The sequence below is a fragment of the Neoarius graeffei genome, chromosome 18, assembly GCF_027579695.1.
Source record: "Neoarius graeffei isolate fNeoGra1 chromosome 18, fNeoGra1.pri, whole genome shotgun sequence".
Classification (NCBI taxonomy): Eukaryota; Metazoa; Chordata; class Actinopteri; order Siluriformes; family Ariidae; genus Neoarius; species Neoarius graeffei.
The window spans coordinates 61,910,939-61,932,861 of NC_083586.1; the positions used below are offsets into that span (position 1 = coordinate 61,910,939).

The 21,923-nt window shown below is 43.4% G+C and overlaps 1 protein-coding gene across 1 annotated transcript; it reads right to left on the reverse strand.

The window, feature by feature from the left end:
* Window positions 1–534: 534 nt before the first annotated feature.
* mri1 (methylthioribose-1-phosphate isomerase 1) lies at window positions 535–21,091 on the reverse strand. Its single transcript, XM_060899589.1, has 6 exons — window positions 20,702–21,091; window positions 11,749–11,972; window positions 6,336–6,505; window positions 6,080–6,256; window positions 5,588–5,812; window positions 535–3,110 (listed from the first exon to the last, which is right to left on the reverse strand). The coding sequence occupies exons 1-6, from the start codon at window positions 20,831–20,833 to the stop codon at window positions 2,977–2,979; spliced, it is 1,062 nt and encodes a 353-aa protein (XP_060755572.1). The 5' UTR covers window positions 20,834–21,091; the 3' UTR covers window positions 535–2,976.
* Between the last annotated feature and the right edge of the window lie 832 nt (window positions 21,092–21,923).

Below are 21,923 nucleotides of genomic sequence, written 5' to 3' on the forward strand. Positions count from 1 at the left end.
GAAGGTAAACCTGCGCATGCACACACGGACTTCCTCTGTCTGCTTGACTGCGTGAAGCGAGCGATTTCATGCACATTATTTGCTTTAATCCCCTCAAATTAAATAACTTCCCAGCCACAGAATGGCCTGATATTTTGTGAGATATTACAGAAATAAACAGATATCACAATCACCACACTTCAGCGGGAACTACATTTCACAGATTTTATGAAATCAAAACGCCGTCTAGCTTTAAAGGTGCATTACCACCACCGACTGGACTGGAGTGTGGAACAGAACAGGCAATATTGGGGATATATTTAAAAAAAAAAATTCCAGCTGGGAGGTCTGTATCGTTAAATACCGTGACCGAGGTCTTGAAAGTACTGACTGAGGTCACGGTATTTCACCATACGGACTGACCTTAAGCTGGTAAATATATTAATTATTTTCTTTTCCAAATCCTAACAGAAAACAAGAGCGCCCGAAAGGGAAAACCGAGCCGAGTCGCCATTTTGAATCCTCATTCATGGCTGTAATGCAAATTGCTTCCTCCTCGGCATACAAGTGCACTTCCATGGCAGGAAAAAAACTACATTTTGCCGCCTATGTAGTCCCCTATTTATACAAAATTGAGTCATTCAGGATTCAGCCATGGTTTTGCTCGGCATTAGCAACAGTTAGAGGTTTTTAGCTTTCTCCTGAAATGTTTTCTTTTATTTCTTCTTCCTCAGGGTAGTAAAACTCGCTTTCGCTGTGAAGACTATCATCACTATCCATGCTGTAAAATTAATGCTATTCTGAGAAATGCTGGCAAAAATATATAAGATTTTTGATAAAAACCTTATAAATAAATCTTATTTAGAAAAACAAAGATAAATGTTGACAAAAAATGCTACCATGTTTGTTGCTGTTGCGAATGAGCAAGTCGCCAGAGGTCCGTAACCGGGGTCCGTATCGTAGGATACAGAGCCGCTCGCCAGCCAATCAGAGCACGGGATTTGATGGAAACTGGACCGCAAAAAAAATAAATTATTTTATTTAGCCATTTCGGTTTCTTTTAAATACTTGATAAAGTGATATCTGACTTGATGCATGCCACCATCTTATTTTTCTCTACTCATGGTACATGAGCTGATATCCTAGTAGTAGAGTGGCCAGTCAGAGCACGTAATTGCTCATGTCCAGTGAATGTGGAGAGAAAATACATATTATATAAATAAACAAAATAGATGACTACATGGTTTTAAAAAACAGTAAAAGAATATTGGTCAAAGAAGACAAGACTGAGCATCAGAATTTTCCAGGTGTTGTAATTTAAGAATATTTTAATCATGAATTTTTTTTAAACCAGATCCTTCATGAAAACTCAAACCGGTTCCAGAGTTACACGCCTTAACCAGAGACGAGTCTGCAGAACAGCCGACGTGTACTAGGATTTACGAATATTTGATTTCTAGACTTTGTGTGGTGAAACAAGTAGAAACAAAAGTCAATAGTTTTATAATTGAAAAATTTTATGTAGGAGGAAAAAAAAAAAGGCACTTTCCGTTGCTGTGTTCGTCACGAAAAACCTCGTTTCCCCCATTTTCAAACTCAAAAACAAATGAACGCAACATACACGGACCATAACGCATGAAGATGCACAGATTCCATGTTTTCCTATCAGCGCTCTAAATATCGGATATGTGCCTGGACCTTTGAAGAAGCTGAGGAATATTACATTTCCTGAACAACTTCCTGTTTTGCGTCAGCATTGATACTGATCATGTTTTACTGTAATACTTGCAGAGAATGACTGACAGGTCTCGTTGTAAGGACGCCCCCTATGAACTTTGCTAACTGCCATAGCAGGTGTACGCATAATTGTTTTAGTGCATCCCTACTACCAAAGCAACTAGTCACACTACTTTTACTTCATTATAATAATTTCAAGGCGGCACGGTGGTGAAGTGGTTAGCGCTGTCGCCTCACAGCAAGAAGGTCCGGGTTCGAGCCCCGTGGCCGGCGAGGGCCTTTCTGTGCGGAGTTTGCATGTTGTCCCCGTGGGTTTCCTCCGGGTGCTCCGGTTTCCCCCACAGTCCAAAGACATGCAGGTTAGGTTAACTGGTGACTCTAAATTGAGCGTAGGTGTGAATGTGAGTGTGAATGGTTGTCTGTGTCTATGTGTCAGCCCTGTGATGACCTGGCGACTTGTCCAGGGTGAACCCCGCCTTTCGCCCGTAGTCAGCTGGGATAGGCTCCAGCTCGCCTGCGACCCTGTAGAAGGATAAAGCAGCAAGAGATAATGAGATGAGATGAGATAATTTCAGTGTTGATTGCAGGCGTCGCTGATGAAACTAACTTGGAACTTCATTTCAATCTCGGATTTATGGGTCAAAAAGTCTGTGTTCAGCTGCAATAACAGATGTACAGAAGGCTGGTTTTGGACACGTATACACTACCAGATAGCCCTTATTTTCTGGAGCTAAAACTGAATTCTAAGCTAATATGCTAATCCATTAATGAATGCTTTAAAAGAAAGACATTTGCAAATGAACTGAATTCGGTTAACGTTATTATGTCTGAAATAGCTATAATAAAACAAGACGGCCGCACCTGGGCCACACTCTGTAATACACCGTTCAGTAAGGACTGGAGCTGAGCGAGAAGGGGAAAGGGAAGGGTAGTTAAAGAATAAATCACATTAACAGAGAACACATTGTTGAAAGCTGCGTTATACACAGACATGAAACAACGTGGTTGGTATCTATGTGTGTGTGTGTGTGTGTGTGTGTGTGTGTGTGTGTGTGAGAGATTTCTAAGCGTTCAGGTTCTTGTACGATTGTGAAAATGTATCATCTTGTAATTTTCACTTCACTCCGTGTGTGTGTATGCATGTTTTTAACCAATGTGAGATTCCCACCCTGTATGAAGTAATGAGTGAAATGAGTGTGAGCTGTAGGGTGGTAATGAAAGTGCAGTAACACACTGTGCCCTGTGGGGGCGGCGTGGACCCTACAGAGCGGTGAGGCGGCCAGTGAGAGCGGCCTGAAGCTCAGACGGCAGAAACACACCGAGCTCGGTGATGATCCCACCCGTTATCAGCTGATGAGGAGTGACATCGAAAGCCGGGTTCCACACATCAATACCTGCAGAGGTCAGAAGGAGAGGACCACAGCAGATTAATAATGTAAGGGATAACAAGAGAGAGAGAAGGCAGGAGAGTTGGAAAGAAAAGCATGATAGGGTGAGAGAGAGAGAAAAAGAACAACATAGCCACAAGTGGCGATGAAGGGCCTGAGCACCTCCGGCATACCAAATCTGGCATGAATCCAACAAACTGCCGAGGAGGAGAACATCATAACGTAACGTCAAAACGCATAAAACCAAACATACCTTACTTCCTGTTGAGTATGGTTAATACAATATACCTTACAATTTTGTTCATCTTGAGGCACTACACACACACCTACCAAATTTGAGACGGATAAGTGAAACTATATATTGGCCAAAAGTCTTAACGACATGCAGGGGCGCTATGGAGTCCCCTGGACACACCTGGGGCCAAGTCTCTATTCCTGAGTAGCGGTGGCCAGGACAGATCTGTGTACCAAATTACATGAGTTTTCACCCATGGGAACCACCTCAAAAATGGCCAAGTCTTGAAGAAAAAGATGATGACCAATAAATAATAAGAATCCTTAGGAAAACAATAAGGCCTTGCACCTCTGGTGCTCAGGCCTGAATGGAATGAAAAAAAAAAAGAAAGGAAAGATGGAGAGAATGAAAAGAAAAAGCACAAAGACAGGTGGACATGAGGACACACACTTAACCTCATCTGGCAAATACGTTAGAACTCTGTTCAGATTCACTCAGTCACAGGGCTCGACATTAACAGTAGTCCGATTGCCCGGGGCAACCATTCAACAGATTCGGACAACCAGACTCTCACAAATGCTTGCCTGATCGGGCAACTACCCAAATATGTCAACTTGCGTGAAAAACGATGTTTATTCATTCATATGATGATGAAATTCCATCACGATTTGCGATTGTTTGACTCGGAAAGACCGCGTCCATGTTATCATTCCGGGATGTTCAACAACTAGTAGAATTCACATTTGCACATCGCGGGCTCGCAATGCAGTTTCCCATTGCTAATAATTATCGCGTAGTGCATATTCAGTGTTCTATTCAGACCCTCCAGGATTTCGCGATGTTGCGATTTGCAACTTCAACCAATCCCCGCGAATTCAAGGCGGTGTTGCAATTATATCCAATCACCACAACTTTTCCGCAAATTTGAACAATCGTTGGTGTCGTCTTGAGGTGATGTCGACAAAATACCTTCCGCCTTACTTCCGCGTATACGTTCAACAGAAGCAGCATGTGCGAGTCAGTGTTTATATAGGCTTAAATTCTGTTACTGAAAGTGTGTTGTGTTTACAGTGAAGGACTGTGTGCACTTTACATTATTTTTTTTACTTAATACAAGAAATTAATGGATGCCAACATTTTTGCCAAAATGGTATTTTATTTTCCATTGTTTAGGCAGCTTCAGCATCATACTGTGAGATTCTGTTCAAATTGTTTTTTTTCTTCTATGAAGCCTGAGCCATTTATTTTATTAGTTTATAATTGTTTAATTTAGTCTTCAGGAGAGACTGCCTGCACACAGTACTAGTATTAATAGTTTTTTTTCCTTACATGAAAGCTGAGGCATTTATATTATATTTTAAGGTAACTTCATGTTGTGCTGTGAGGTTCTCTGCACTTTAACTTTTGAGCCAACAGGTGCATTTGGATAAGTAAAGCCTATTTTTCTGCATTTTTGTAGTCCTGGTAATCTTTTATATTGGTAAAGTTGTTTATAGGACCATTTCTCAGTGTCTTTGTTCTTTTAATCAATAGTTTTTCAGTAATAACTTAATATTTAACATATCACTCAATTTTAATCACAAAAAGAGAAAATCGCAACAATTTCTCGAAACTTTCACTTCCTCCCGCAATGTAGTCGCAACAAAAACCTAAAAAACACCGCAACTTTCATCGCAATTTTTTGGAAAACCCCCGCAACAACAGACATTTTAGCCCGCAACAATCACAAAAAAGGCCCGCGGAATCCTGGGGGGACTGACTGATGGTATGTCCTTCACTACATGACTAATTACCGCATTACTCGCACGGGGCGCTAGTGTCAATGCTTGTTGATACAGACAGCGTCTGAGAAGGTTGAATAATAAATTAAAAAAATAATATGTAATATTTGGGCAACCATGTTCTGAGTTCGGGCAACCGGATTTCTACAAATGGTTGCCCATTCAAAGTTAATGTAGAGCCCTGCTGTATGCATGTGTGTGAAACTTATTACAGACAGTCTGTGAGGCTGATCTCAGATCTGTGTCAATCTGCTCCGAGCCTCTTCTCCCCCAGCGCGCGCGCACACACACACACACACACACACACACACACACACACACACACACACACAGCCTGCCTTTAATTAAATCGCTGCCAAACACACACATATATCAAACATGTTTAATTAAAAGACAGATCAGTACAGATTCAGCTCTCTCAAGCCCTTGTCTCCATCTCTCTCTCTCTCACACACACACACACACACCTGGAGCAGCGACAGGGACACCGTTGATGCTGGTGAGCTCCTCTGGTGGTCTCTCCTCAATCACAATGTCTCTCCCACTCTCCAGACTCAGGTCACATGACGTGCTAGGAGCTGCCACGTAGAATGGTATCCCATGATGCTTTGCAGCAATGGCCAGCTGGTATGTGCCCACTTTGTTGGCTGTGTCACCGTTCGCGACGACCCGATCTGCCCCGACAACGACAGCTAAACACACACACCAGTTTGTTGGAGTTATACCTCTCCTAACTTGTAAGCAACAGCCAATGAAAATGCAAAAACAGGCAGGACTTGAGGGAATTTCACAAACGAACAAAAAATTTATTAGAAATTAAAAAAAATTTAAAAATCACTGTATCGAGATCATAATTAGATTTTATTTTATACATCAGTATCAGAGTGGCTAGTTTTCACATGATTTAATGTCAAGACGACCTTTCGTTTAGACGTGCACGTGTGCGCACAGCCACATACCTGTGATGCCTTTCTCCCTCATGGTGAGAGCAGCCATGCTGTCTGTGATGAGTGTAGCAGGGAAGCCCTCGGCCACAGCCTCGTACGCTGTAAGCCTGGCTCCCTGGTTATACGGCCTCGTCTCTGTACAATACACTCGCTTCAGACGACCCAGAGCATGCAGCGACCGCACCACACCTAAACACACACACTCACGTAAACATACACACAGATTACGGCCTGAATTACATCGGTGGTCTTACACACATGCACTGACCGAGAGCAGTGCCGTATCCAGCAGTGGCCAAGCTGCCTGTGTTGCAGTGTGTAAGGATGGTGACGGAGTCTCTCGGCACGCCGGACAGGATGTGTTGGGCGCCATAGTTACCAATCTTCCGGTTATCATTCACATCTCGATCCAGCATGTCCTCAATCCAACCAATCACACTGCAGAGGGCCAGAGTCAAGAGAGGAAGACATTAGGTAAAAATTTTAGGAAAACCTATAAATGAGCAAATTTACCACAGGAGGTTACCGCTACAGCCACATTCACCACAGGAGGTTACCGCAACAGCCACATTTACCACAGGAGGTTACCGCGACAGCCACATTTACCACAGGAGGTTACCGCGACAGCCACGGTGGTGTAGTGGTTAGCGCCGTCGCCTCACAGCAAGAAGGTCCGGGTTCGAGCCCAGTGGCCGGCAAGGGCCTTTCTGTGCGGAGTTTGCATGTTCTCCCCGTGTCCGCGTGGGTTTCCTCCGGGTGCTCCGGTTTCCCCCACAGTCCAAAGACATGCAGGTTAGGTTAACTGGTGACTCTAAATTGAGCGTAGGTGTGAATGTGAGTGTGAATGGTTGTCTGTGTCTATGTGTCAGCCCTGTGATGACCTGGCGACTTGTCCAGGGTGTACCCCACCTTTCGCCCGTAGTCAGCTGGGATAGGCTCCAGCTTGCCTGCGACCCTGTAGAACAGGATAAAGCGGCTAGAGATAATGAGATGAGGTTACCGCTACAGCCACATTTACCACAGGAGGTTACCGCTACAGCCACATTTACCACAGGAGGTTACCGCTACAGCCACATTTACCACAGGAGGTTACCGTTACAGCCACATTTACCACACGATCTTGCCAGTATAGCCACATTTACAACCCCGATTCCAAAAAAGTTGGGACAAAGTACAATTTGTAAATAAAAATGGAATGCAATAATTTACAAATCTCAAAAACTGATATTGTATTCATAATAGAACATAGACAACATATCAAGTGTCGAAAGTGAGACATTTTGAAATTTCATGCCAAATATTGGCTCACTTGAAATTTCATGACAGCAACACATCTCAAAAAAGTTGGGACAGGGGCAATAAGAGGCTGGAAAAGTTAAAGGTACAAAAAAGGAACAGCTGGAGGACCAAATTGCAACTCATTAGGTCAATTGGCAATAGGTCATTAACATGACTGGGTATATAAAGAGCATCTTGGAGTGGCAGCGGCTTTCAGAAGTAAAGATGGGAAGAGGATCACCAATCCCCCTGATTCTGCGCCGACAAATAGTGGAGCAATATCAGAAAGGAGTTCGACAGTGTAAAATTGCAAAGAGTTTGAACATATCATCATCTACAGTGCATATTATCATCAAAAGATTCAGAGAACCTGAAAGAATCTCTGTGCGTAAGGGTCAAGGCTGGAAAACCATACTGGGTGCCCGTGATCTTCGGGCCCTTAGACGGCACTGCATCACATACAGGCATGCTTCTGTATTGGAAATCACAAAATGGGCTCAGGAATATTTCCAGAGAACATTATCTGTGAACACAATTCACCGTGCCATCCGCCGTTGCCAGCTAAAACTCTATAGTTCAAAGAAGAAGCCGTATCTAAACATGATCCAGAAGTGCAGACGTCTTCTCTGGGTCAAGGCTCATTTAAAATGGACTGGGGCAAAGTGGAAAACTGTTCTGTGGTCAGACGAATCAAAATTTGAAGTTCTTTATGGAAATCAGGGATGCCGTGTCATTCGGACTAAAGAGGAAAAGGACGACCCAAGTTGTTATCAGCGCTCAGTTCAGAAGCCTGCATCTCTGATGGTATGGGGTTGCATTAGTGCGTGTGGCATGGGCAGCTTACACATCTGGAAAGACACCATCAATGCTGAAAGGTATATCCAGGTTCTAGAGCAACATATGCTCCCATCCAGACGACGTCTCTTTCAGGGAAGACCTTGCATTTTCCAACATGACAATGCCAAACCACATACTGCATCAATTACAGCATCATGGCTGCGTAGAAGAAGGGTCCGGGTACTGAACTGGCCAGCCTGCAGTCCAGATCTTTCACCCATAGAAAACATTTGGCGCATCATAAAACGGAAGATACGACAAAAAAGACCTAAGACGGTTGAGCAACTAGAATCCTACATTCGACAAGAATGGGTTAACATTCCTATCCCTAAACTTGAGCAACTTGTCTCCTCAGTCCCCAGACGTTTACAGACTGTTGTAAAGAGAAAAGGGGATGTCTCACAGTGGTAAACATGGCCTTGTCCCAACTTTTTTTGCGATGTGTTGTCATGAAATTTAAAATCACCTAATTTTTCTCTTTAAATGATACATTTTCTCAGTTTAAACATTTGATATGTCATCTATGTTCTATTCTGAATAAAATAAGGAATTTTGGAACTTCCATATCATTGCATTCCGTTTTTATTTACAATTTGTACTTTGTCCCAACTTTTTTGGAATCGGGGTTGTACCACAGGAGGTTACCGCTAAAGCCACATTTACCACAAGATGTCAGTATAGCCACATTTACCACAGAAGGTTTCCGCTATAGTGTAATTTACCACAGGAGGTTTCCGCTACAGCCACATTTACCACACGATCTTGCCAGTATAGCCACATTTACCACAGGAGGTTTCCGCTATAGCCACATTTCCCACAAGATGACAGTATAGCCACATTTACCACACGATTTTGTCAAAATAGCGTAATTTACCACAGGAGGTTACCGCTATAGCGTAATTTACCACAGAAGGTTACCGCTATAGCGTAATTTACCACAGAAGGTAATTTACCACAGGAGGTTAGCGCTATAGCGTAATTTACCACAGGAGGTTTCCGCTATAGCCACAGTTACCACACAATCTTGTCAGTATAGCCACATTTACCACAGGAGGTTTCCGCTATAGCCACATTTCCCAAAAGATGACAGTATAGCCACATTTACCACACGATGACAGTATAGCGTAATTTACCACAGGAGGTTACATAGCATAATTTACCACAGGAGGTAACCGCTATAGCGTAATTTACCACAGGAGGTAATTTACCACAGGAAGTTAGCGCTATAGCGTAATTTACCACAGGAGGTTTCCGCTATAGCCACAGTTACCACACAATCTTGTCAGTATAGCCACATTTACCACAGGAGGTTTCCGCTATAGCCACATTTCCCAAAAGATGACAGTATAGCCACATTTACCACACGATGACAGTATAGCGTAATTTACCACAGGAGGTTACCGCTATAGCGTAATTTACCACAGGAGGTAACCGCTATAGCGTAATTTACCACAGGAGGTAACCGCTATAGCGTAATTTACCACAGGAGGTAATTTACCACAGGAGGTTAGCGCTATAGCGTAATTTACCACAGGAGGTTTCCGCTATAGCCACATTTCCCAAAAGATGACATTATAGCCACATTTACCACAAGATGACAGTATAGCCACATTTACCACACGATTTTGTCAATATAGCGTAATTTACCACAGGAGGTTACTGCTATAGCGTAATTTACCATAGGAGGTTACCGCTATAGCGTAATTTACCACAGGAGGTAACCGCTATAGCGTAATTTACCACAGGAGGTAATTTACCACAGGAGGTTAGCGCTATAGCATAATTTACCACAGGAGTTTTCCGCTATAGCCACAGTTACCACACAATCTTGTCAGTATAGCCACATTTACCACAGGAGGTTACCGCTATAGTGTAATTTACCACAGAAGGTTTCCGCTACAGCCACATTTACCACACAATCTTGCCAGTATAGCCACATTTCCCACAGGAGGTTACCGCTATAGCCACATTTCCCACAAGATGTCAGTATAGCCACATTTACCACAGGAGGTTACCGCTATAGCCACATTTACCACAGGAGGTTACCGCTATAGCCACATTTACCACAGGAGGTTACCGCTATAGCCACATTTACCACAGGAGGTTACCGCTATAGCCACATTTACCACAGGAGGTTACCGCTATAGCCATGTTTACCACAGGAGGTTACCGCTATAGCCACGTTTACCACAGGAGGTTACCGCTATAGCCACGTTTACCACAGGAGGTTACCGCTATAGCCACGTTTACCACAGGAGGTTACCGCTATAGCCACGTTTACCAGAGGAGGTTACCGCTATAGCCACGTTTACCAGAGGAGGTTACCGCTATAGCCACATTTACCACAGGAGGTTACCGTTAAAGCCACATTTCCCACAATATGTCACTATAGCCACATTTACCACAGAAGGTTTCCACTACAGCCACATTTACCACCGGAAGTTATCCCTATAGCCACATTTCCCAAAGGAGGTTACCACTATAGCCATATTTCCCACAAGATGTCAGTATAGCCACATTTACCACAGGAGGTGACCGCTATAGCCACATTTACCACAGGAGGTTACTGCTATAGCCACATTTACCACCGGAGGTTATCCCTATAGCCACATGTACTACAGGAGGTTACCACTATAGCCACATTTACCACAGGAGGTTACAGCTATAGCCACATTTACCACAGGAGGTTACCGCTAAAGCCACATTTCCCACAGGTGGTTACCGCTAAAGCCACATTTCCCACAATATGTCAGTATAGCCACATTTACGACAGAAGGTTTCCGCTACAGCCACATTTACCACCGGAGGTTACTGCTATAGCCACATTTACCACAAGATGTCAGTATAGCCTCATTTACCAAAGGAGGTTTCCGCTATAGCCACAGTTACCACACGATCTTGTCAGTATAGCCACATTTACCACAGGAGGTTAACGCGATAGCCACATTTACTACAGGAGGTCAGCGCTATAGCGTAATTTACCACAGGAAGTTATCCCTATAGCCAGATTTACCACAGGAAGTTATCAGTATAGCCACATTTACCACAGGTTACTGCTATAGCCACATTTACCACAGGAGGTTACCGCTATCACGTAATTTACCACAGGAGGTTACCTCTACAGCCACATTTACCACAGGAGGTTACCGCTATAGGCACATTTACCACAGGAGGTTACCGCTATCACATAATTTACCACAGGAGGTTATCAGCATAGCCACATTTACCACAGGAAGCTATCAGTATAGCCACATTTCCCACAAGATGTTATCAGTACAGTCACATTTACTACAGGAGGTTATTATAGAAGCTAAAGTTCTTAAAGGAGGATGCAATTCCATTATCGTAGCATGTATGATTTAGGTATTTGCTGTTTCACGGGGACTTTTTCGATATTTAAATGACCCATTTTGGTAATTAGTAAAAAAATAAACCAAATAAGAATAGTACAATACCAGTCAAAAGTTTGCACACAATCACTACTTTGAATGAGCAAGTGTGTTCAAACCTTTGACTGGTTCTGTACATACACAAGCCTAATTGGAATCGTAGCGTTGCACTTGTACCTTGCTCCAAGTTGCAGCCCGCCTTTCTCCATGCTCTCGTTCTCTGTGAACTCCATTAGCTCTCGTGCTGCTCGCCCCATGTTGACAGCAGTGGGTCGTGCTGAGGTCAGGTGACGCAGAGACTCCCTGATGAAGGGCACGGGGTCATCACCCCCGGCACCTGCCCGCAGCTCTACTGCCAGGCTCAGGCAACCCACAATGGCGATGGCAGGAGCACCGCGCACCTAAGAGGTCAAAGGTCATGAGACAGAAGCGTCATTAGGGCATTTACTAGGGTGGCTTTTCAGGGATGGCATATGGACTGAGGATGAGAATATACAGTATATAATAGTGTGCAAGAGGCTTAGTCACATGGAAAGAAAATTTGTATGGCAACGAGAACTCAGAGTACATCAGAGAAATTACTATTACAAGAAAAAAAGTTATTACCATAAATGACATCACTCTGAGGTAAATGGTTATTGCCACTATGACATCACATTTCAGGGAAACTCATACATGTCAACCTATACAGAACGTCCGTATTTTATACAGATTTGATTCAATAAACGTAGTATACGGGCGTATAAATAAAGTTATACGGATTCTTTAAAAAAAACTTCAATATTTATTTAGAGCTATCATCAATTCCCACGATGATAAAAGAGCGCATAACATTTACAAACGTACTGTACACCACAGACAGCCAGTAAAGAGTCTTACGAAATCGCGCGTTATCTTGTGGTAGCGAGACTTCGTTCCACTTTTGATCATGCGCACACCGCATTGCGAGAATCCCGCCAACCGTGAAGTCATAGACATATAAACATAGACGCTGCCTTCTGCGTAGAATCATACGTCATCCTCGCTGCCATATTGGATGTGGCAAAGTGGAGATTCTTCAACCGTCTCTGGTATAGCATCTAGACAGTAGCCGAGAATAAAGATGCCTCATTCATGTGCTGCGTTTAACTGTACCAACAGGTTTACCGTCCAAACGAGATCACATGGGATTACCTTTCACAGGTGAGACTGGAAAAATACTTTTCATTGTATTTGGTCATTATAACGTAATTTTACGAACAGATTTTCCTGACTTTGTGGCTAATATGAAGTCTCGCGCATAATAGCCGCTCGGTGAAACCTGTCTCCAAACAACGAAGTATTTTCTTCGTAACTACACTGATAACACTTTGTGTTTTTGTCAAACATTGGAGCTTTGTATTCATTCTGAAGGTTTATTGTTATTAATATTGAATAAAAAGTAACTGGGATATATCATTGTTAATTATCATTCAAATTTTAGGAAAATTATTTTAATTTGCATGTTATACAGATTTTATAAGGGAAATACGGATTTTGGAGGTTGGTTATACAGGTTTGATTGACCAAAGGTTGACATGTATGGAAACTCATTATGTTCTGAGGGAAATTATCGTCATTATGACAAGAAAAACAGATTATGGTTGTGGTGTCAAACTGTGGGGAAAAAAAATCATGTCTATTTTATTTCACACTCTTGGGAAAGTTATTAAAATCGTACTTATTATACATATTACCATAACAATATACTTTGGGAAAGGTTATTACAATTGTCAAAGTCACACTGTGGAAAACGTTCTTGCCATCATGAGACCATGCTTACCTTAATGACATCACACTCTAGGGAACATTATTACTTTTATGACATCACCAGTGGCGTAACATCATAGTCATGATTGGACCTGGTGCAAATATTTTTCTTGCAAACCTTACAACCCTGTCATACAGTACCATACCGAGCTGAGCTGTGTGACATAGTAGAGGCATTTTTTCCTGTCTAAAATATTCGAAATGCTTGGAGTTAAATGTTACCCTGAAAGTGCTGGAAATTTCCATGATATAGTCTTGGAAAATTGGTTGTAGTTGAGTTCGCAGGTTCATGATTCCACTCGAATTACTGCACTCACTTAAGAGAGCCATTCAAAACATTTTTGGGTTTTTTTCAAACTCCAGGACCAGCAATAAAGCAGAGGAAGACGCGTTCACTTTGCACTCTATATCAAAAATATCATTAGGCAAACCGCTGAACTTGCTGTGAGAAGTGAAAAGGTGATAAAGTATCGTTTCTGGCTTCCTACATGGTCCTCGACAGTCTCTGGGCACCGGCAATGCTGCTGATATTTACACCAGTGGAAATCACACTCTGGGAGAAGTTATTAACTATATTATTTTACAGAAATCAGAATTATGACGGGCGGCACGGTGGTGTAGTGGTTAGTGCTGTCGCCTCACAGCAAGAAGGTCCTGGGTTCGAGCCCCGGGGCCGGCGAGTGCCTTTCTGTGTGGAGTTTGCATGTTCTCCCCGTGTCCGCGTGGGTTTCCTCCGGGTGCTCCGGTTTCCCCCACAGTCCAAAGACATGCAGGTTAGGTTAACTGGTGACTCTAAATTGACCGTAGGTGTGAATGTGAGAGTGTGAATGGTTGTCTGTGTCTATGTGTCGGCCCTGTGATGACCTGGCGACTTGTCCAGGGTGTACCCCGCCTTTCGCCCGTAGTCAGCTGGGATAGGCTCCAGCTTGCCTGCGACCCTGTAGAAGGATAAAGCGGCTAGAGATAATGAGATGAGATGAGAATTATGACCTCACACTCTTGGAAAGTCACCTATTAAGGCCTGGTCACACTACAGCTCGTGATGGGTTTGCAAATACTTGGCGACAATGTTGGGCACGCTACTTTCAAAAAGTAATTATAGTTACTAGTTACTTTTCCCAAAAAGCAACTGAGTTAGTAACGGAGTTACTTTGTCATAAAAGTAACTAATTACCAGGGAAAGTAATTATTCCGTTACATTTTGTTCCCCCCCCCCCCCGCAAAAAAAAAAAAATTAATTCAATTAGTGTAATCATAATAAAAGTGAATGTTAAATGTGTTTAATGACTGAAATGGACACTTAACAGAACCAATTAGTAACGTTATCTACACTATATTAATATTTTTGTGGGACAATGTGAGACAAGACATCTATCAAATTTAATATATTTTTGTAGTTATTAAAATTATGTTACTAATTACTGGCCACTGACGAGGACAAATGCCTTGTTCCTCGACATAATGTGCATTGCACGTAGACATTTTTGCCTTTTATTTCAAGTAATGAAAAGTAATGGCTGTATTTCCAATGTGAAAGCGCAGTGCTGGGCTGACCGCTCGCCATCGCTGTGTCTTCCGATTGAAAGTGTGTGCAGTAGTGCAGTAGGCGGAGCCTACCTACGTATGCTGTCCAAATCTACTCTGATTGGCTTACTATGCCGTTGTCTCGCATCTCCCCGCCCCACATTAAAGCAGAGGAAAGAAAGGCTGAACGAGCAGCGTGCCAGATGAGAACAGCTTTAATAAAAGTAACGCATAGTATTTTATTGTAAGTAACGGGAACGGCGTTATAATGATGTAAAAAGTAATTAGTTAGATTACTCGTTACTAAAAAAAGTAACGCCGTTAGTAACACCATTTATTTCTAACGCCGATATTCCCATCACTGCTTGGCGATAAAAAATTGGCATCATCACCACCAATCACATGATGTATGGCAATTGTTCCCCAAGCTTGGCGAGTTCTTGCGGCTACTGCCTCATAGAGGCGAAACGAGGCAGTAGCCACTATGTCATCATCTAAGAATGAGTGTAACAATAGTGTACCGCACATGCGCATAAGCATTACAATCACCAGAACGGCAAATCGTGATCTCGCGATACGAACAGTTGATCTCATGTTATCAAAGGTACACAAGAACTAGTGGCGAAGCCGCGATGTCATCGTGTTGTAAGAATGAGTGTAACAATAGCAAAACTTCGTAACCAATCAGCACTTATCCTGATCAAGTTCAATTACCCGTTCTACTTCTTGATAAACTTCGGAACCAATCAGAACCAGAAATGAAATAAGAGAAACCTCGTTATAACTTCGTAGTATCGGAAGATAATCGGCAGATAAAAAGATAAATGAAATTCACCTTGTGGTTCGCCGAGGCTACTGATTCGATATTGAGTAAGTGGTGTTTATTTCAAGAAAATGTACCTTTTGATTATCACAGCTTTTGTTTGGTCTTTCTGAAAGGTTTTGTAAGCTTTTTGGCAGACTGTTCTGTACGGAGGAACGGGCTAAAATTCCTCCAAGCCGGTGTGCAGGACTGATCAACAGTTACCGCAAACGTTTAGCTGCAGTTATTGCTGCACAAGGGGGTCACACCAGATACTGAAAGCAAAGGTTCACATACTTTTGCCACTCACAAATATGTAATATTGGATCATGTTCCTCAATAAATAAATGACCAAGTATAATATTTTTGTCTCATTTGTTTAACTGGGTTCTCTTTATCTACTTTTAGGACTTGTGTGAAAATCTGATGTTGTTTTAGGTCATATTTAGGCAGAAATATGGAAAATTCTAAAGGGTTCACAAACTTTCAAGCACCACTGTGTCTTGTTTTTCTTCTAACTTTATCATGCGTGACGGGACAGGTTCATCTATAAAGGCGGGATGACTAATGCAAGTACCGATTAATAAAATGATGGATGTCTCTGTGAAACTGGAACAAAAAAGGTAAGATTATACATTACGTAAATAAACGGCACAAAAGCAGTATTGAGCAATTCCAGCGTTATGGACGTGACACTTGAACTCAAAATGGCAACAAATGACCCAGTGCATGTTTTATTGTCTCCCAGTATTTAAACAGGTGTTGCATATTTTAAGGCTGTACCATACTGGAGAAGTGATAGAACAAGAACAATTCCCATAGTACATCTAGGGCATGCCAGAAAACGCCAATAAAAGATGCGTTATGGATGTGACAGAAAAAGTATCACTTTTCTTGGGTGACTGTACATTTTTATCAAACTCTGTGAAATTGTAAACCTAATGTCGAAATGGAGATATCCATTTGATAGAGGGGTCCAAGGTGAATATTAAAAAAATCTTTGTTTAAAATATTTTGTATTTCATGCAGAGTTTCAGAAGGAAAAGTCAGCGTTATGGATGTGATGAAATTCCGTTATGGATGTGACGCGTCTGAAATAGACATGGCGTATGTTTAGAAAATCAGCAATTTAACCACCATAACCCTTTGAAAAACTCTCTAAATATCAGCTAAAACTATCAAAGTTCTTAAATAATATTTAGGATGGCTATTGTTTTGCTGTTTTGTGGATTTTAGCATACATTTCTGTGGCTTGTGGGAATAATATAGAATTGTACATGATCAAAGTTGATTTTAGCTTGGGTTTTACATTATAAGAAAGAAAGACTGACTGTGACACATTAGGTTGGTTACAAATTGGTTCAACTTATTCACATCTGTAAAATACAGGCCTAGGTGAGATCTCTGGGAGTGGTTTTGATGTATTACATGTTGCTTTATTTTTGCATGGTGAGGTTGACATTTACATGGAATTGCCCTATTACGGGACGGAACAGCATATAAAAACCCGGAAGGCAAATATAAGAAAATACGTGACACCACATTAAAATACATGATGGTACTGTTCTGTCCCGTTCCGTACCGGGTTATGGGAGATGAGTCATTAGTACTAAATAACGCTTCGAATACAATTTACGAACAAGTGCTTTCTGACTATTTTGAAAATATAGTTCACAGCACCGTATTTTGAACAAAACACAGTAACCAAAATACTACAAGCCCTGATGCTGCTCGCAAGAGATGAAGCGAGTATAACTGATAACATGTACATATGCTATATTTACAGTATGGACATGGTATCAGAAAATAATTGTATTTATAAGCAGTAGCCACATGTACCCATAGGGTATTTTTTCCCCTCTGTGTGCGTGTGTGTGCGCCTCATGAGTGGCCAAAAACGTCACAAAACATTTCAATTCGTGCACTGAAATTTGTGGCGATGTTCTTGTCAGCAAACTAAGCGACGAATACTCGCAGATGGGTTTAGGAAGACTTCCCAAAGCTCAGGGAACCTTTGTCGAGCCTCTTGAGATGCATTTGTCTCGAATTCATATACCCGTAACGCAGCAGTGAGGCGTAGCCTAACTTTGCTGAGACTTGACGTGTGTTTACATTCAGGGAACCTTTACCAAGGTTCAAAATTGGTTGGGTGAAGGGTTATTGAATATTCGGTGACGGTTAGACAACGCATTTGTGACTGTCGCTGATTGGTTGGTGCACTGTTGAAATCTATTGAGCAAGGCATCTGCGATCATTTTCCTTCCAGATGCTGATACGTACAAAACCATCAAGAATGCCTCCTAGAAAAAAAAAACCTGCCAGATTTCCATCGTCATCGTTGACCACAACTTTTAGCTCGTGGACTCATTTGTCATCAATAACCCATCGTGAGCTGTAGTGTGACCGTAGCCATGCTGTGTGAAGTGATATAAAAAAAAGTTTCTTTCAGAAAATGTTACCAATCCATCCATCCATTATCTGTAGCTGCTTATCCTGTTCTACAGGGTTGCATGTGAGCTGGAGCCTATCCCAGCTGACTATGGATAAGTCACCAGATCATCACAGGGCTGACACAGAGACAAACAACCATTCACACTCACATTCACACCTACAGTCAATTTAGAGTCACCAGTTAACCTAACCTGCATGTCTTTGGACTGTGGGGGAAACCGGAGCACCCGGAGGAAACCCACGCGGACACGGGGAGAACATGCAAACTCCGCACAGAAAGGCCCCCATCGACCGCTGGGCTCAAACCCAGAACCTTCTTGCAGACGTACAGCTTGTGAACACGCAATGCAGGCAACTACTTGGGGCCCCCCCCAAGAGTCAGGGCCCAAGGGCTTATTTATTTTGTTTTTATTGTTCTTTACCATTGTATTTTCACATTTGGAATTTAAAAAAAACTTTGGTTTCATACATTTTTCATTGGTGTCAGATTATTTATAACATCTTGGTGATGAACACTGGTCAGAAGGGCCCCCTGGAAATTTTTACTTGGGGCCACAACAGACTCTAGAATCGCCTCTGCCTTCTTGCTGTGAGGTGACAGTGCTAACCACTACACCACCGTGCCGCCCGTATTACCATTCTAATACCTTCAGTATGTCTCTCTCATCTCGTTATCTCTAGCCGCTTTATCCTGTTCTACAGGGTCGCAGGCAAGCTGGAGCCTATCCCAGCTGACTACGGGTGAAAGGCGGGGTACACCCTGGACAAGTCGCCAGGTCATCACAGGGCTGACACATAGACACAGACAACCATTCACACTCACATTCACACCTACGCTCAATTTAGAGTCACCAGTTAACCTAACCTGCATGTCTTTGGACTGTGGGGGAAACTGGAGCACCCGGAGGAAACCCACGCGGACACGGGGAGAACATGTAAACTCCGCACAGAAAGGCCCTCGCCGGCCACGGGGCTCGAACCCAGACCTTCTTGCTGTGAGGCGACAGCGCTAACCACTACACCACCGTGCCACCCCCCTCAGTATGTACAGATGTCAAATATATATTCTGCAATCAGAGCCACTTCATCAACACATTTATGTCCCACAAGTTCTATGAAGTAGCTGCAATTATCTGTAGTAAACAAATATATTAAAGTAGGGAAATAATAATAATAATAATAATAATAATAATGGCAGCACGGTGGTGTAGTGGTTAGCGCTATCGCCTCACAGCAAGAAGGTCCTGGGTTCGAGCCCCGTGGCTGGCGAGGGCCTTTCTGTGTGGAGTTTGCATGTTCTCCCCGTGTCCGCGTGGGTTTCCTCCGGGTGCTCCGGTTTCCCCCACAGTCCAAAGACATGCAGGTTAGGTTAACTGGTGACTCTAAATTGAGCGTAGGTGTGAATGTGAGTGTGAATGGTTGTCTATGTGTCAGCCCTGTGATGACCTGGCGACTTGTCCAGGGTGTACCCCGCCTTTCGCCCGTAGTCAGCTGGGATAGGCTCCAGCTCGCCTGCGACCCTGTAGAAGGATAAAGCGGCTAGAGATAATGAGATGAGATGAGACAATAAATTAGAAGAAACCTTTATTCGTCACATGCACACTTCAAGCACAGTGAAATTCATCCTCTGCATTTAACCCATCTGAAGCAGTGAACACACGTGAGCACACACACCTCCCCAGAGCAGTGGGCAGCCACACTACAGTGCCCGGGAAGCAGTCAGGGGTTCGGTACCTCGCTCAAGGGCACCTCAGCCCAAGGCCGCCCCACGTTAACCTAACTGCACGTCTTTGGATTGTGGAGGAAACCCATGCAGACACGGCGAGAACATGTAAACCCCAAACAGAAAGGCCCTCGCCAGCTGTTGGGTTCGAACCCAGAACCTTCTTGCTGTGAGGCGACAGTGCTTACCACTACACCACCGTGCGGCCTATAATTCATAATAACTTGAGCAAAACAACTGTTCAGGAAGGAATTCAGATAGCGAACAGCTCGCAGGCGCGTGCACTCGGTTTGGCACGAGACTTGTGACGGGGAACAGCGGAAGAACCTCAGCGAGCTCAGCTGCAGCATCAATAATTCATGTTGCACCTCGGCTCGGCTGTGACAGCAGGGCGCGTGCACGTCTAATTAAAAACGATGACACACACCAAGGAAGTGTGTGTGTGTGTGTGTGTGTGTGTGTGCGCGAGAAACCAGGAGGTGAAGATGGTTTTAAGAAGGTGACACTTTTTCAGGAGATTTAATAATAAAATAAAATCAAGCCGCTACAGTCGGGCTTTGATCTCTTTGTAGTGCAGACTTTAATTGGGTTCTTTCACTTTGATCGCAGCGCGAGCGCGGAGACGCACGAGCACGCGCGCGCACGAGCGAACAAAAGCTGTTGACACAAAGAAGCGTCTGCGCGGCTCGCGCTCTTCACGCGCCGTCTCGGGCAGTTAAAAAAAAAAAAACAAACAAACAAAGAAAAACAAAAAGAAAGAAATAAAAGGCCGCCACCGAGAGAGAGAGAGAGAGAGAGAGAGAGAGAGAGAGAGGGGGGGGGGATCTCCTGCTCTTTGGTACCTTCATGCTCTTGATGGCCTCGTATCCGTCCTGCACGGAGCGGATCTCCTCGAACACGCTCTCCCGCGGCAGCAGCAGCTGGTTGAGGATCTGCAGAGACCCGCCCCGGTACCGGATCGCTTCCAGCGTCATGACCCTGCTTCACACCGGCTCAGCTCAGCTCAGCTCGAGCGCAGGTTCCGGTTAACGTTCTGCACGAGAGACACAAAGGAGGAGGGAAGAACAGAAAAGAGAAAGTGGGAAGGAAAAGAACTCGGAACCCTCGGACACCGGGCCGGTCTCTGGGCCGAGCCTGGCGCGTGCGTGCGTGCGGTATTTAAAGGGCTGCGCGCGCGACAGCAGCCACAACAGTCCACACCGACTTGACAGAGGAACCTCTCGCGGAAGCACGTGCTCAATCCGGCAGGAAACGGACGGCTCGGGTTTTGGCCACGCCCACCTTTTTTTTTTTTCAGGTCTCGCGTGTGCGCGCTCCCGTCACCTTAATATAGGCGCGCACACGTGAGACTTCAGTCGCTCTGACAGATGGTGTGGGAATAAAAGAAAATAAAAGAATTAAAGAACTAGATAGAACTCGACGCCAACGGCCTCCACCAGACTACACGCCTTATTAAGTTGTGATTTGGGGATGGACATTTGACCTCACAGTGACCTTGACCTTAGACCTTTTGACCTCAAAATCTAATCAGTTCATGTTTGTCCCCAAATGGTGAAAGTTTGGTGAAATTACTTGTATTAGCCTTGTAGATATTGTGTTCACAAGGTTTTCGGACAGACATTTGACCTCACAGTGACCTTGACCTTAGACCCTTTGATCTCAAAATCTAATCAGTTCATGTTTGTCCCAAAGTGCACAAATGGTGAAAGTTTGGTGAAATTCCTTTCATTAGCCTTTGAGATATGGTCTTCACAAAGTTTGGGGATGGACATTTGACCTCACAGTAATCTTGACCTGTGACCTTTTAACCTCAAAATCTAATCAGTTCATCTTTGTCCCCAAATGGTGAAAATTTGGTGAAATTACTTGTATTAGCCTTGTAGATAGTGTTCACAAGGTTTTCAGACAGACATTTGACCTCACAGTGACCTTGACCTTAGACCTTTTAACCTCAAAATCTAATCAGTTCATGTTTGTCCCCAAATGGTGAAAATTTGGTGAAATTACTTGTATTAGCCTTGTAGATATTGTGTTCACAAGGTTTTCAGAGGGGCGGCACGGTGG

Excerpts from the sequence above, each read along its gene's own strand:
- mri1 (XM_060899589.1), bottom strand. The coding sequence starts at position 20,833 with ATGACGCTGGAAGCGATCCGGTACCGGGGCGGGTCTCTGCAGATCCTC. Across the intron at positions 11,973-20,701 it reads AGGCCATCAAGAGCATGAAG|GTGCGCGGTGCTCCTGCCAT; the intron begins GTACCAAAGAGC and ends TTGACCTCTTAG. Across the intron at positions 3,111-5,587 it reads TGTCCCTGTCGCTGCTCCAG|GTATTGATGTGTGGAACCCG; the intron begins GTGTGTGTGTGT and ends TGACCTCTGCAG.